The 14450-nt window shown below is 35.3% G+C and overlaps 2 protein-coding genes across 3 annotated transcripts; one reads left to right on the top strand and one right to left on the bottom strand.

Annotated features, from left to right (window-relative positions):
* Positions 1-285: 285 nt before the first annotated feature.
* On the bottom strand, positions 286-8196 carry LOC132614431 (probable arabinosyltransferase ARAD1). Of its 2 annotated transcripts, none has more exons than XM_060328886.1 (4): positions 7368-8196; positions 1792-1902; positions 1351-1446; positions 286-982 (listed from the first exon to the last, which is right to left on the bottom strand). In XM_060328886.1, exons 1-4 carry the CDS (start codon positions 7845-7847, stop codon positions 566-568), a joined length of 1104 nt encoding a protein of 367 aa, XP_060184869.1. In that variant the 5' UTR covers positions 7848-8196; the 3' UTR covers positions 286-565. The 2 variants fall into 2 exon arrangements, with proteins under 2 accessions (XP_060184869.1, XP_060184868.1); XM_060328885.1 differs by having other exon boundaries at positions 1606-1902; positions 7368-8191.
* A 3694-nt stretch (positions 8197-11890) lies between these two features.
* LOC132613060 (protein FAR-RED IMPAIRED RESPONSE 1-like) lies at positions 11891-14148 on the top strand. The gene is made up of 2 exons (XM_060327119.1): positions 11891-12597; positions 14091-14148. Exons 1-2 carry the CDS (start codon positions 11891-11893, stop codon positions 14146-14148), a joined length of 765 nt encoding a protein of 254 aa, XP_060183102.1.
* The last annotated feature ends 302 nt before the right edge of the window (positions 14149-14450 follow it).

A 14450-nucleotide genomic window follows, 5' to 3' on the forward strand; every position in this document is an offset into this window, starting at 1 on the left:
CTTATTTACAATTTCCTTGCTACGCCTTGCTACTTTTTTTATTTTATAGAAATGCACGTATTTATTTGGTATTTATGAGCAAAAGTTAGTCTCTAGTCCACGAACAGTAGTAAGTAGTAACTAAGGTCAAAGGAGAAGAGAGGTGCAAAATAACAACCCCACCTCTCCATACTATCACTTCACTCTCCGCTGTTACACCTGACATGACTAACTAGCCCAACTTGTCATGTAACAGTGATTTGAGAGAACATGTTACATGTCTAACATTTCCCTATGGAGAAAAACTCATCGAACACATAGCTCTATATATCTCAACCTCTATTATGCAATGAATGAATATGCTACAAAGCCATATTAAATGTTGGGTAAGCTATCGTTGCGAAAACCAACCCTCAGTCTCCAGGACAAAAAAAACCCAGAAATGTTCAACTAATGTTAATAATATTTCAATAATCTAGATGCCGTGATTATTACTATCTTTGCTCGATTGATAGTTCCCCTTAAGGGATATTTGGCTATTAATGTATACAAATGTACAGTATTATACCAGCAAGCCTCTCAAGCACTATCTCCACCAATCTGGCACTTTGAGCCTCCTGTTTCTATGTACATCAAGTTTGGCAGCAGGAAGCTTGTGCTTCACCTGCCTCCATATCATGTTTACAGCATCACCCTTTTTCAGAGGGTACTGGTACTCAAAATGATGGGTAATGTTCTTAAGATAGCCCCACATTTCAAGCCATCTTTCTTTTGGAAAGGTCCTGAGCTGATCAAGCAGGTATCCTTCTTTCTTTGCCTCCTCGCGTGAGAAAAATATCGAGAACTTGGTGTAGTCTAATTCATCCTCGAAAGGTAGCTCAATTTTGTCACTCACAATTACAGGAACACAATGGCTAACTATAGCATCAAACAGGCGGCAAGATGATGGCGTGTCCCCTGCTGGGTGTAGACAGAACTTTGAGGAACGCATCCCATTTGTTGACTGACATACAAAAGCGAAAACTATAAGTAAATGCAAGTACAGGCAAAAATAACAAGGGATTGAGGGAAAGGGGGAAAGGGATCAGAGCAAATCGTTGGAGAGGTGGGGGCTATTTTTTTTCTTTTTATCGGGTAGGTGAGGGACTTTGTCGAATCTCAACTGCAATGGTACCTTGTGATAATATTACGTAACAGAAGACATCTGGGAAACTTAAAACTGGCAGGTCAACGGAAACGGCCAATAATTAAGGATCCAACATATGACATTACACCAAAGCACATTGGAATGTATCTCATATTTTCCAGTTGTAACAACAAAGAAATACCACCCAATTATACAGAATCAGTTTGTATAACTAAACAACTTACTTCATTTACACCTTTCCCTGAGATTCCTGCTGCTTCGAAGACAACATCCTTTTGACCACTTAACATGTCTTTCAATTGCTGACGGTCTTTTCCATCCTGCAGCACGAACAGAGTCACAAAAAAATTTCATCATTTGAGAATACATGGGTTTTTTGGTGGAAAAAAAAGAGTATATTATTCTCAAATGATTTGATTCAAATAAATCAATCACTTGAGAATACATGATTGATTTATTCAGAATTCAAACAAGCATACATCTTTCCTGTCTGTCCTCCCCCGGAAGAAAAGAAGAGTTGTACGGGACTCATATGGGTCTGCAGTTTTATCACCTTCAAAAGTTTCAACCACGTGTGCGTATGGGGCCACTACATCTTTCCTCAAATTAGAAACAGTTGGAGGAGGACGACCAAAATCTGCAACAATGAAAATAGCAGCATTCACCTTCTCCCGGTAACGCCTGAAAGCATTTGGATGATGCATTGGTATCACATGATCCCGACCACTAGACCTCTTCCAATGTTCAGACTTTTGTAAGAAGTCAGCAATTTCAGCCTGTTAGAAGAACAAAGCCAATGCAGAAAAAGAATAATTATTACAGGGAGGAATACTAGAATAACACTAGTAGTATATCTCAATTCTAAACTAAATTGATCGGCTATATGAATTACTTCACCGATATACATCTTTGCGCAAGCTAAAAAGACTTGGCAAATACCAATCCTAATGTACGTGTACCAACACCATAAAACTTAATCCCAACTAGTTAATATTGTCTATATGGAACTTTTGTGTTCTATCTTCACTAAGTTCGTGTGGATTCCTAAACATTGTATGTCTTTTGATACAACTTATCTCCATGTGATTTTAAGTTTACCACGTCCTATTAACACTTTCAATCATCATAGTGTTGCACCTATTCATTGGTGCATTTGTAATTCTAGGTAGAAAATGGCCAAAACAATTTCAGGTGACCTTCTAACATTTTATGCTCTATATATGCTATTTGTACCTTCTATTGGGTGATCATAATCTTGTCTAATCCGGTATGACGATACATTGATCTCAATTTTCCACATTTACACTCATCCTGTAGATAAGTTAAGACATTTGAAGCCCAACATTCACAGGCGTGAACACTGTCATATACAGCTCGCTATCACTTTGACGGGTATCTCTTTATCGTAGTGCTCCTCTATTTAATTGATCTTATTCCAAATCTCTGTGTTACATTTTCATTCATCATATCGTTCATTAGGAATACTGAGCCTAAATATCTCAACTATCAATTAAGAATATTGAGCCTGGATATATGAATATCTACTAGGAACACTAAGTCTAGATATCTGAATGAGTGAATGGCACCAATTTTGCCTAATCTCACTTCAACTTTATTTCTTATGGGGCTAAACATGCAATGCATATATCCGGTCTAACTCCTACTTATTTTAAAACCTTATTTTCCTGGGAGTTTCCCCTCAGTTAAAGTTTTTGGTTGACTTAACTCTCGCAAATTTGGTCAACTAATAGTATCATTTGCAAATAGCATGCACCATAGAGTCTCATCCCATACACTTGGTTAGTTCATCCATAAGTAGCCCAAGCAAGTAAAGCTAAAAATAGATCTTCAGTGTAAACTCACAGTATGAGAAGCTCCTCCATATCCCGTTGTTCTCATGCTTACAGTAGCTCCTTATTACATCTCCCTTATGATATTTATACAAATTCTTTTATTCTCTCGCACCTACGAACGAACTTCTTGGCAATTGATCATATGTTCTCTAAGTCACTGGATACTTCCTTTTCCTACAAATCTCCACCAATCTGTTAGCAAAAATATAGCATTTTTGTTGTAGATCCTACCGCCATAGATAACAATTTATTCTTTGGTACCCTTCTAAATATCTAAGCCTATGCTCTATTATATTTTCCCAAAAATTATTGTATGACTCATAAGTTTATTACCACGATTTTCTTCATCCCAAAAAACAAATATATATATATATATATATATATATATATATATATATTACCACGATCTTTCACACACTTTGATAACTGTTTCTCTACTTATTTGTCATCTTTCCAATCCATAATATAATATTAAATAGCAGATTACTATTTAAACCTTTATAGGGATGTCATCTCAACAATAGGATTTTCTAACCCTTGTATTTTTTATGACGCCCTTAAATTCTACGGATCTAGTTTTATGAGTGTAGCTAAAGTTTCGCTCTTGCGCAAATATACAAAGATATGTAATGTTATCCCTGTAATTTGAGTTAAGTAATTGATCAAATAGATAATCTATATCTTCTTTGATCTCACTATCTCTTTTTTTTTTTTTTTTTTTGATGACATGGGAACCTGCAGCCGCTACTCTTCAAGCCCAGCTCCTGTGCAATAGCTCGCAAACCACATAGGAGAGGAAAAAGAACTTTGATCTCACTATCTTTTGTCAAAACTTGTTGGGCATTCTCTTATTACACTTAACAAGGTTTAAATTATTAACTCCTCTTCTCTCATGTGTACTAGGATTTACTGTCTTTCTCCACTTCCTGCATTCTTATTTTTTGGATTAAAGTACATAAGACTTTGCCAGGCTTAATAGCCTTTTTGCCTTTCTGTACTCCCTTATTCTCTTCAAAGGCTTTACCGTGTCTGACTTTTCATAGCTTTCCAGACCAGCAAAAGACAGCACAAGCCTGCATAACTTACTTACTTGACTAACTCAACTAAAAAGGGGCTCTCTCCCACCTCACCGGTTATACTTTTGTCCTAAGTACTACTATATGCTCAGTCAGTTAATATTGTTCTTAGTTAAACAGTTCGGCCCCAAAAATGTCACTTAAGTGTTTCTCAAGGCCAATTTACAACTAATGCATTAACTCCTCTTCCAAGTTCCTACACTATGGCGCATCTCTCTTTGATCTTACTATCTCTTGTATATACATTTTGGAGTCGTCTTACAGTTAACAAGGTTCAAGTCTTTAGCCCTCTTCTCTATCCGGTGTACTAGATATACATTTCTTTATCTACTTCCCGCATGCTAAGTTTCAAATAAGACTTCACCTCGAACTTCACCAATAGCTTCTTTACTCTCTTAACTCTTATACTATTCAAAGGTTTCATGTCCTTCTTTTCATATTTTATACATCAGCAACAAAAGACTGCACAAATCTGCATAAATCACTAACTCGACCAATCCAACTAGCAAGGGGCTACCACCCATTTGGCTCCAGAAGAATGCTACTTGAATGTTCCTTGGCACCAAGTGACGGTTAATACACCAACTCCTCTTCCAACACTATCATGGTCCCTCTGAAAATGGTCCACATTGAACGGACATAAGTATCCCTCCAGTAATTTTATCTAGTTATTAGAAGGTAATGACTTCTTTTACGGACAGTGTGCGTGTAGGAGAACTTTATATAAGACCAAATAAATGCATAGATTGCTTTGCATATTTTATTGGTCTGAAGCGTTCCTTCCCTAACACAACGTAACTTTTAGATGCATTTATCATTTCTTCTAAAGATAGCAGCAATCCTTCACCACCGGATAGATGAACAGTATGGATGAACAGTGAAAAGGATCTCAAGAAGTCCTTTTAATGACCACCTCCTTGAGAGAGTCAAACTGCTAGTGCCCCATAAATTTCAGTGGTTAACCAAAACAGAGCACATTAGAATAAACTCACATGAATTCCTCTTTTCCATAAAACTTGACCTACTTTCCTTTTTGTACATCCCAAAACACTTGACCTATTTCCTTAAACATAAATCTTTTTCATTTAACAAAAATTCAAACAAATATAATCTCTAGGATTTTAACACTGACAATTTTTTTTTTTTGAGGATGGTAACAGTTAATCTACATATCCACAGGTATACTACATCAAACTATGTAGTCCCCCTTCAAATTTATTACAACTTACAACTTGGACACCTATTTGTTGCTTTTCTTATAAATAGTCTAAAACATCAAAAATATCTTCTGTTTCAACTAACATTTCCTGTTTACAGCAAAAATAGTATAGAGCTAAACAATTCATCTTGAACTTCTGTAAGTCACTCTGCTTGTCTTCAAAACATCTCTGATTTCTTTCATCTGGCAATTCTACATCTCACACCTGACAATTTTCATCAACTAAATCTACTTTTTCATGTTTTAAATTGCTGTTGTACACACTGTTTTATCTGCCTTCAATTTAAGATATGCTCAAACTCTCTTCATCTTCATAACAGTCAAAATAGGTCAAGTTTTCCTAGGTGGAAGGAGTAGCAAAATGTGCATAGAAAATGAGAGTCTTACCAAACATGTAGTTGAATAATTCACATAGCCAGCTATTTAAAGCTGCACAATGAATTGCAAAAAACACTCTCTGTTCCACTTTCACAGGTAAAATTGCCAGACAGTACACAATCAGGGTTAAGCCTTTTAAAGGACTCATTAACTAGAATTTGGATTTCTAACAGCTATTCATTTCCAGGCTGAACTTTCTTAAGTATGAGGTATAATATTCTCTTTTGTTTTTATATAAGCTAAGATGATTTTATTAATGAAATCATGTGTACAAGAAATATACTAAAAAGTATAGGAGAAATATACTAAAAAGTATAGAACAACAACAACAACAACAAGCCCAGTATAATCCCACCATGTGGGGTTTGGGGAGGGTAGAGTGTACGCAGACCTAACCCCCACCTTGAAAGGTAGGGCGGCTATTTCCGAAAGACCCTCGGCTCAAGAGAGGAGAACAAGAGAGGAAAAACAAGACAAAAGGTTAGATAGGACCAAGCATATCGAAAACAATATGAAAGCAAGGAATAACAAAAGCGAGAAAGTCATGGTAGAACAGTCCGGAAAGAAAGGAGCATTAACTACTATAGATAACTAAGATAACCAAAGTACAACGGCCCAGCAAATATAAGCAGCAATCAAATGCAGAAATCAAATGACAATAAACAAATGAGCAAAACTATAAGTACTATGGTGAAAGGATTAGCCACCTAGCCTTCTATCCTAATCTGAGTCCTCCACAACCTCCTATCTAAGGTCATGTCCTCGGTGAGTCTGGTATAAAAATATGAATATCTATGAAAGATACTCAATCTTCTATATATATATTGAAACCTTATGGGTGCATAAAAAAGTATAGGAACAAACTCTTGTTGAGAGCTCTAACATCTGTTTCTTATCCTACACTTGTGAGGAACCGTCTTGTTGCCAATTAACAACACATATTTACAGCTGAAATATCTTGGTCCTAGAGTTAGACTCTAACTAAGAAGTCTGCATAAAGAGAAAAAAGTGTGGTAATGTGACTAATAGAATGCTATACAGAGGGAAAAAAGCTCTTACATAAGCTTCATCAGGAAAACAAATCTGACAAAAGCAACTAATCTTTTTGCTTTCCTTATCAATAATATAGTAAAAACCAATCATCAATCAGCTACACCTCAACCCAAACTAGTTGTGTCGGAGATATAAATCCTCTATGTTTTCCGCCCTATTTAGGTCACAGAACGAGAGGTTCTCTAGTTCACAATTATGCTTAATTATCAAGGAAAACTCAAACTTCTCTCTAACGGAACTAATGTAAGTGTAACGACAACACCAAAGCATTCAAGAGAATTACAACAATAAAGGGGTTGTTTGGTAACTGGTTAGAGTTAAGCAGGTATTAGTAATGCAGGAATTAGTTATGAGGGAATCTATATATTAATTTATGCAGGGTTTAGTTATTCATGTATTAGCTAACACTGTATTAATCTTATACATGAATAACTTACCTCCTAATCGGCTACTAAACAAGGTATTACTTATGCAGAATTTAATACATGAATAACTTGCCTCCTAACTAGCTACCAAATGAATCCCCTAGAATCATTCTAACTTGAAATTCAGGGAATAATTAGAGATAAATTTGAAGATGCAGATCAGATAAAGACTTTGAACAACTAAATAACCAAGCTCCAAGCATGCGCTGAAAACATATAATAAGACAGAAAGATCACCTGCAATGCATCATCAAATTTGACCTCAGAATCATTCCCATGTCTATAATAAGTATTATAACTCAACGACGAAAAAAAAGGCACAAAAAACACATCAGCGGATTCCGGATCCAAAACCCTAACCGCCTCATCATTTCCATACAACAATGATGCCAACATCCAATACTCAACACTGTGTTGTTTCCTTAAACCCGTATAATAAGGCCATTTTGGTAAAGTCTCGACTGTAACAGCTGGTGCATTATAATGTGACCCTTTTAACAAACCCGTGTTGTATTTCATTTCCAGATCATACATGTAAACTTTAAGAGAGTCTGATTCAGTGTAGCAAGGTGTAGGTTTACTCAGTGTGGAAGAATCGAATAGGGAAAAACTTGATCTGTAATCGATTGTTCCTGTATAGAATAAAGAAGCAAAGAGGAATATAATGAATACTGCTAAACAGAGTAAACTCTTACTCATTGTATCTTTCACTTTCATTTTTTGTGTAATTTGAAGTTTAGTGAGGATTTTTTTGAAACATGGAAATGCATGAAAATGTTTAATGTGAATTGAGAGAAAAGGGAATATGAGGAAGATTGGATCGTAAGGGATGAAATATTTTCACGTTATGTACACTTTTTGGGTTTTAGATATATAATAATAATAATAATAATAATAATAATAATAATAATAATTGGGAAGTGTGAGTTGTGGTTTAATCTCTAAGATCGTGGTGGGGATGTTGAGGGGATTACAGTATTCTATTCAGATATGTCTAAAGGGGTATTGCAAATTGAGTCGGAACTTAGCGAGAGACAGAAAAGGAAAGAGAAGAAATCAAACGGACGAATACTTTTTGTTTTAGAGCTTGACGGACGAATACTTTTTGTTTTAGAGCTTGTTTGGATGGACTTATTTTAAGTAGCTTATAAGCTGTTTCAAAAAAAAAAAAGTTGGGCTAGCAGCTTATAAGCTAAAAAAAATAAGTTGGGATAGCCCAACCTATTTTTTGGGGGGCAATTGGCGCGAATGCCCCTCTTTTGGGCTGGTCTTTAGATTTTGCCCCTCAAAATGGTGGTCTTTAATTATTGTCCTTCCGAGCAAAAGCAACATAGTAAAAAGACATTACTATCCCTAACTGTTACATATAAAATACAAAAATCGTTATTCTCAATCCTTCCCTTCTTTCGTATCGTTAACCCAGCCCAACTTCGTTTTCAATTTTTCACATTATTCAAATCGTTGTTTCAAGCCAGATTTCTCAATTGATTTTGCTGCTACAACATCAGTAAAAGGTACAAATCTTAATTCAACTCAATTTAACGATTTTATTGAGTTTAGATTGTTAATATTTGAAAAAGATCATCTTCTACGACCTGATTATTAAGAAACAGATGACATACAGCTCAGATTGAACATTGCGCATGATAAAATTAATCAGCAAAATAGAATTGATTGGATTTAATGCTTTGTTTTGATTTTAATTACTTTATACCTTAATTAAATTAGTATACAATGCTTATTTACTTGAAATTGTAATTATAGTAAATTCAATTTAAATCAGGCAATGCTTATCGATTTAAACTTGAATTAAGGCAAACTGTGTGCAAATTTAGAACAAGTCTGCCGGAGGAGGCAAAAGTTCAATTTACAAAAGAGTAGAGTATTCCGTTAACGACAATATTCTGAACCAATTTCATAACAAGTATGCCGGAGAAGGCAAAAGTTCTGGTTTATATAGAAGTATAAATTAGTCCAGTTGTGTCAATCCTCTAATTGGAATAACTGTTGCAGGAATTTGATTTAAATTGGATGAAGGTAGAGGAGGTTTTCATTTTTTTTATTTTTTTTAACCAAAAACAGTTACTGCATTATCATCAGCAAAAACAAAAAGTGCTTATGCCGGAGGAGGCAAAAGTTCAATTTACAAAAGAGTAGAGTATGCCGTTAACGGCAATGTTCTGAACCAATTTCATAACAAGTATGCCGGAGAAGGCAAAAGTTCTGGTTTATATAGAAGTATAAATTAGTCCAGTTGCGTCAATCCTCTAATTGGAATAACTGTTGCAGGCATTTGATTTAAATTGGATGAAGGGAGAGGAGGTTTTCATTTTTTTTATTTTTTTTAACCAAAAACAGTTACTGCATTATCATCAGCAAAACAAAAAGTGTTTATGTCGGAGGAGGCAAAAGTTTAATTTACAAAAGAGTAGAGTATGCCGTTAACGGCAATGTTCTGAACCAATTTCATAACAAGTATGCCGGAAAAGGCAAAAGTTCTGGTTTATATAGAAGTATAAATTAGTCCAGTTGCGTCAATCCTCTAATTGGAATAACTGTTGCAGGCATTTGATTTAAATTGGATGAAGGTAGAGAAGGTTTTCATTTTATTTTTTAACCAAAAACAGTTACTGCATTAAGTTAAGCAAAACAAAAAGTACTTATGCCGGAGGAGGCAAAAGTATAATTTATAAAGTAGTAGAGTATGCCGTTACAGGAAAAGTTCTGAACAAACTTCTGAACAAGTATGTCGTAGAAGGCAATACTTCTGTTTAGAAGCCATTAAAGTAAAATTCTACAAACTTAATGAAACTTACACTTCATTAACATACATTTATATATATATATATATATATATATATATATATATATATATATATATATATATATATATATATATATATATATATATATATATGTGTGTGTGTGTCCACAAAACATAAAATCCTAACTTCATAAGTACCAAACTACCATCATTAGTTCTAATTTCATGTGTACCCATTCCAAATTGCCCCATCGTCAACTTGGCCAGTGTGCTGGAATAACCTCTGCCTTACAAGTCGTAATTCTCTTCGTAGATCATCATTTTCTCTACTTAGAGCACCGTAAAGAGCCCTCAGAAAATCTCTGTCTCTTTTGATATCAGCATTTTCATGAGTAATTTGCAAATTTGCAATATTAGGATGGATTTGGTTATGAAGATGGGAATGTTCATGTGCTTGCCCATGGCCACCATTAACATGTACAATATGTTGATTTTAGTTCATTTTGTATGTGATTATATCTGGTTTTCAGAAGTAAAGTGTTTTTTTTCCTTCTTCCAAAAGTTGTGTTGGTTTATATAGAAGTATAAATGAGTCTATTTTAAATTGGAATAACTGTTGCATGGATTTGATTTAAATTGGATAAAGACGGAGGAGGTTTTTCAGTTTCATGAAAATAACTGTTGCAATTTCATTGGAATAACTGTTGCAGAAAAGTTACTCCGTTTTTGAAGAATGTTGGTAGCGGCAGAACTTTTGTTTACAAAATGGTAGAGTATGTCGTTTCAGGCATACTTCATGACTTTACATACAAAGCCTGCTGGGAAGGGCAGAACTTAAATTTTCAAAACTAACAACTTAAATACATTTCATTTTGTTTTTTTTCTCAAGTGAATCTCTCTTTATGCAGGAAGTTTAACAAAAAAATAATACCAAGATGCATCTACGTAGCCTTCAACGGCAAATGGGACGCCGCCTACAATTATGTTAATCATGAAACCAAGCTAATACTTGTCAATGATAGTGTAAATTTTCAAAAATTCACTCAACAGATATTTGCGGGGCATACACAAGATACTCAGCAAAAAGAGGCCAACATATGGTTTGACACCAGTGAGAAAACATCCAAAGGGATGCGCGTAACAAACAACATTGATCTTCACACTTGCTTGTACCTGCTCAACAACAATGACAACTTTAGAAATTCCCGTTTCATATTAGAGTTCAATTAAGCTGATGCGGAGAACAACCCATTACAAGAACATCATAATTAATCTATCCTAATGACAGAAGGACAAACCATAGAGGAAATTGACAAACAACTCTGCATTGCTTATGAAGAAGACATGTCTGAAGTTGGATTGGATGATGAACAACACAGCCCTATTGTACATAACCTTGGGATTCCACATGAGCAGAGCGAGATAGTAACTCCTAACTAGACACCTCAGCAGCTACAATGGCAACCACCAAACATTGAGCAAGTTGTAAACAATGACCTTTCTCAGCATCCAACTTCAATGAATGTTGTATCACTTACTCCGAGCATGACAGTTGAAGAGACACAAACACAGCCATGCAACAAAACAAAGACACTAAAGAGGAAGAGGATACAAAATGATACACAAATTTTGACACCTAGTGCATCGATTGATCAAATAGAAGTTGGCATTTTATTCAAAGACAAAGATACCGTGAAAAAGTGCATGAATAACATTGCAATCACTCGTCATCAACAGTACAAGGTAGAAAAGTAATGCACGCAACGGTATTACATCAGATGTGTTGACCCAACCTGCATTTGGCGTTTCCACAGTTCAAGGTTCAGAGGATCAGAACTTTTCAAAGTAGTTAACTTTGAAAAGAGACATAGTTGTTCAATAAATTTCATCACCTCTGACATGCGGAATGCAACTTCAAAAGTCATAGCAGAATACATTACAGACCTACTTACGCCATACACTACAAGAGATAACACCCAAATTTGTCATTGAAGAAATGAGAAGCAGATATGGCTTGCACATTGGTTACCACAAAGCATGGCGTTCCCTCCAACACGCTTATAATGTCATAAGAGGAAGCCCAGAAAATAACTACACACTTCTACCGCAATATCTTCACGTGATGAAATTAAGAAATCCTGGAACAGTTGCTAACATCAAATGGACCGCTGACAATAAGTTTAAGTATGCTTTTTTCGCGTATGGAGCATCAATTGAGGGTTGGAAACACTGCAGACCAGTAATGATGGTGGATGTAACCTTCTTGAAATCAAAATACCGCGGTGTGCTCATGATAGCAGTAGCAAAAGATGGAAACAATAGCATATTTCCTCTCGCATTTGGTATTGCAGACTCTGAGAATAATGAATCCTACATGTGGTTCTTCAGAAAAGTGAAAAAGGTGTTTGGCACGCGCAAAGACCTATCAATTATTTCCGATCGCCACTCATCAATTGCAACTGCAATCAAAGGACTGTATCCAGATACCCAGCATGGAATATGCATCTACCACATGGAGAAGAACTTGCAGAAATATTTCCCATCCGAAGCGATCCTATCACTGTTCTACAATGCAGCAACTACCTACAAACAGGCAGAGTTTCGTACCTATATGTCACAGATACAACAAATTGACCCAAAAGCTGCAGAATACATAGAAGAAGAACCACCGGAAAGATGGGCACGTTCATTTGACACCAACAGGTGTTACAACATGCTCACAACAAACAATGTCGAGACAATGAATTCTGTATTGAGGTAAGCAAGGGAGTTGCCAATAATGGCATGTATTGATTATATCCAGAACAAGCTACAAAATTGGTTTTACCAGAGAAAATTGGACGCAACAGGACCGTCCCATGACCTGACATGTTGGGCTGAAAAGATTCTGCTTGAAAAGATAAGTAGAGGCTTCACAATGAAAGTAAGTACATTTTACCAACACACACTTCAATATTAGTTTGGTGAGCAATGCATAGTTTAATTTTAACCAAACACAAAAGTTATGCTGGATAAAGGAAGAACTATGACCCTATTTTTATACTTCGTTCTTCCGGAAGGGGCAGACTCTTATTTTAACTAGCATGGAATTATGCCGGTAAGGGCATAACTATGACACTGTTTTATGCTCACAATGAAAGTAAGTAAATTTTACCAACACACACTTCAATCTTAGTTTTATGAGCAATGTATAGTTTAAAATTAACCAAACACAAAAGTTATGCTGGACAAAGGAATAACTATGACCCTATTTTATACTTAGTTCTGCCGGAAGGGGCAGACTCTTATTTTCACTGTACAGGAAGTATGCCGGAAAGGGCATAACTCTCATATAATCTGAAAATTGCCACAAAAAATATCATTCATTTATATTGTCAATTTCCACAGGTAGAAAACATAACTCCCGTCAAATTTGTTGTGAAAGATGAAGGATATCAATACAATGTAGACCTGAAGAATATGACTTGTGAGTGTTTGGAGTTCCAAACTGACGAGTTACCGTGCACACATGCCATGGCAGTTATAGACAAAAGAAGTTTGCCAAAATCTACATACCGTGCGGACTGGTTCAAGAAACAAGCCTGCCAAGAGACATACAAAGGTGAAATACTATCAGTTGGAAATCAAGACTCATGGATTATTCCACAAAACATTATGGATATTAAAATAACGCCGCCTGATGTTAAAATAAAACCTGGAAGAAAACAAACAAAAAGATATCGTCCAAAAAGAGAATCGACAAAGTACACATACAGATGTGGTAGATGCAAGTTCTTTGGACACACTAGGGCAACCTGTAACCACAGTCCAGCTCTCAATCCATATTCAAGAAGATACAGGAAGAGGAAATTGTCATCCTAACATCACTCTCTTATAAATGGTTTATATGAATTTATCTTACGATTCTGACGCATAATGCACACTCTGCCTGAAAGAAATGGCAAAACTTTGGTATTACTAAAACTGAGACTTCAAGCATCTTATCACTTATTTATTCTTCTGTTCATTCTTTCTTTTATTATTTTCTTTTATTAAGTTGTTATCTTCTTGTTGCTGATAATAAAAGACTATATAATAGCAACAGATAAATGTCCCTACATGAAATCTACAATTCTCTACCATAAAACATTGAGGAAAAAGAAAAAAAATCATCAATTTTAATTACCCAATTTTATAATTTATGCCTCCTGTGGCAGGTATAACAGTTTTTGCTGGGAAAACAAAATTGGTATCTCAAAGACTACATCCTGGTAAGTTTAATAGATGTATGCCTCGGAACATAACAATATTGTTTCTGTCTGATGTTTTCAAGTTTTACATTTATGCCGGAATCGGCAGGTCTTCCGCTTACAAAATAAATAAGTATGCCGTCAGGGGCATACTTATGTGCTTTGTTATTTATACAATATTTTAAAATGCTGGAAAATTTGATAAAACATTCAGCACAATAAAATTAACACTAAGTAAAATATTTCATTCATTAATACTAAAATTTCATTCATACAAATTTTGGATTGGAAAAACAAAAACAACAACAACAACATAGACTAAAAATA

This window comes from Lycium barbarum, chromosome 10 (genome assembly GCF_019175385.1).
Source record: "Lycium barbarum isolate Lr01 chromosome 10, ASM1917538v2, whole genome shotgun sequence".
Classification (NCBI taxonomy): domain Eukaryota; kingdom Viridiplantae; phylum Streptophyta; class Magnoliopsida; order Solanales; family Solanaceae; genus Lycium; species Lycium barbarum.

What these genes read in the sequence shown, in the direction of transcription:
- LOC132614431 (XM_060328885.1), bottom strand. Translation starts at nt 7,847, where the DNA reads ATGAAAGTGAAAGATACAATGAGTAAGAGTTTACTCTGTTTAGCAGTA. An exon ending in AATTTGATGATGCATTGCAG is followed by an intron (nt 1,903 to 7,367) that starts GTGATCTTTCTG and finishes TTCTTCTAACAG; the next exon opens with GCTGAAATTGCTGACTTCTT. An exon ending in GGAGGACAGACAGGAAAGAT is followed by an intron (nt 1,447 to 1,605) that starts GTATGCTTGTTT and finishes TTCGTGCTGCAG; the next exon opens with GATGGAAAAGACCGTCAGCA.
- LOC132613060 (XM_060327119.1), top strand. Translation starts at nt 11,891, where the DNA reads ATGAGAAGCAGATATGGCTTGCACATTGGTTACCACAAAGCATGGCGT. An exon ending in CGTTCATTTGACACCAACAG is followed by an intron (nt 12,598 to 14,090) that starts GTGTTACAACAT and finishes CTCCTGTGGCAG; the next exon opens with GTATAACAGTTTTTGCTGGG.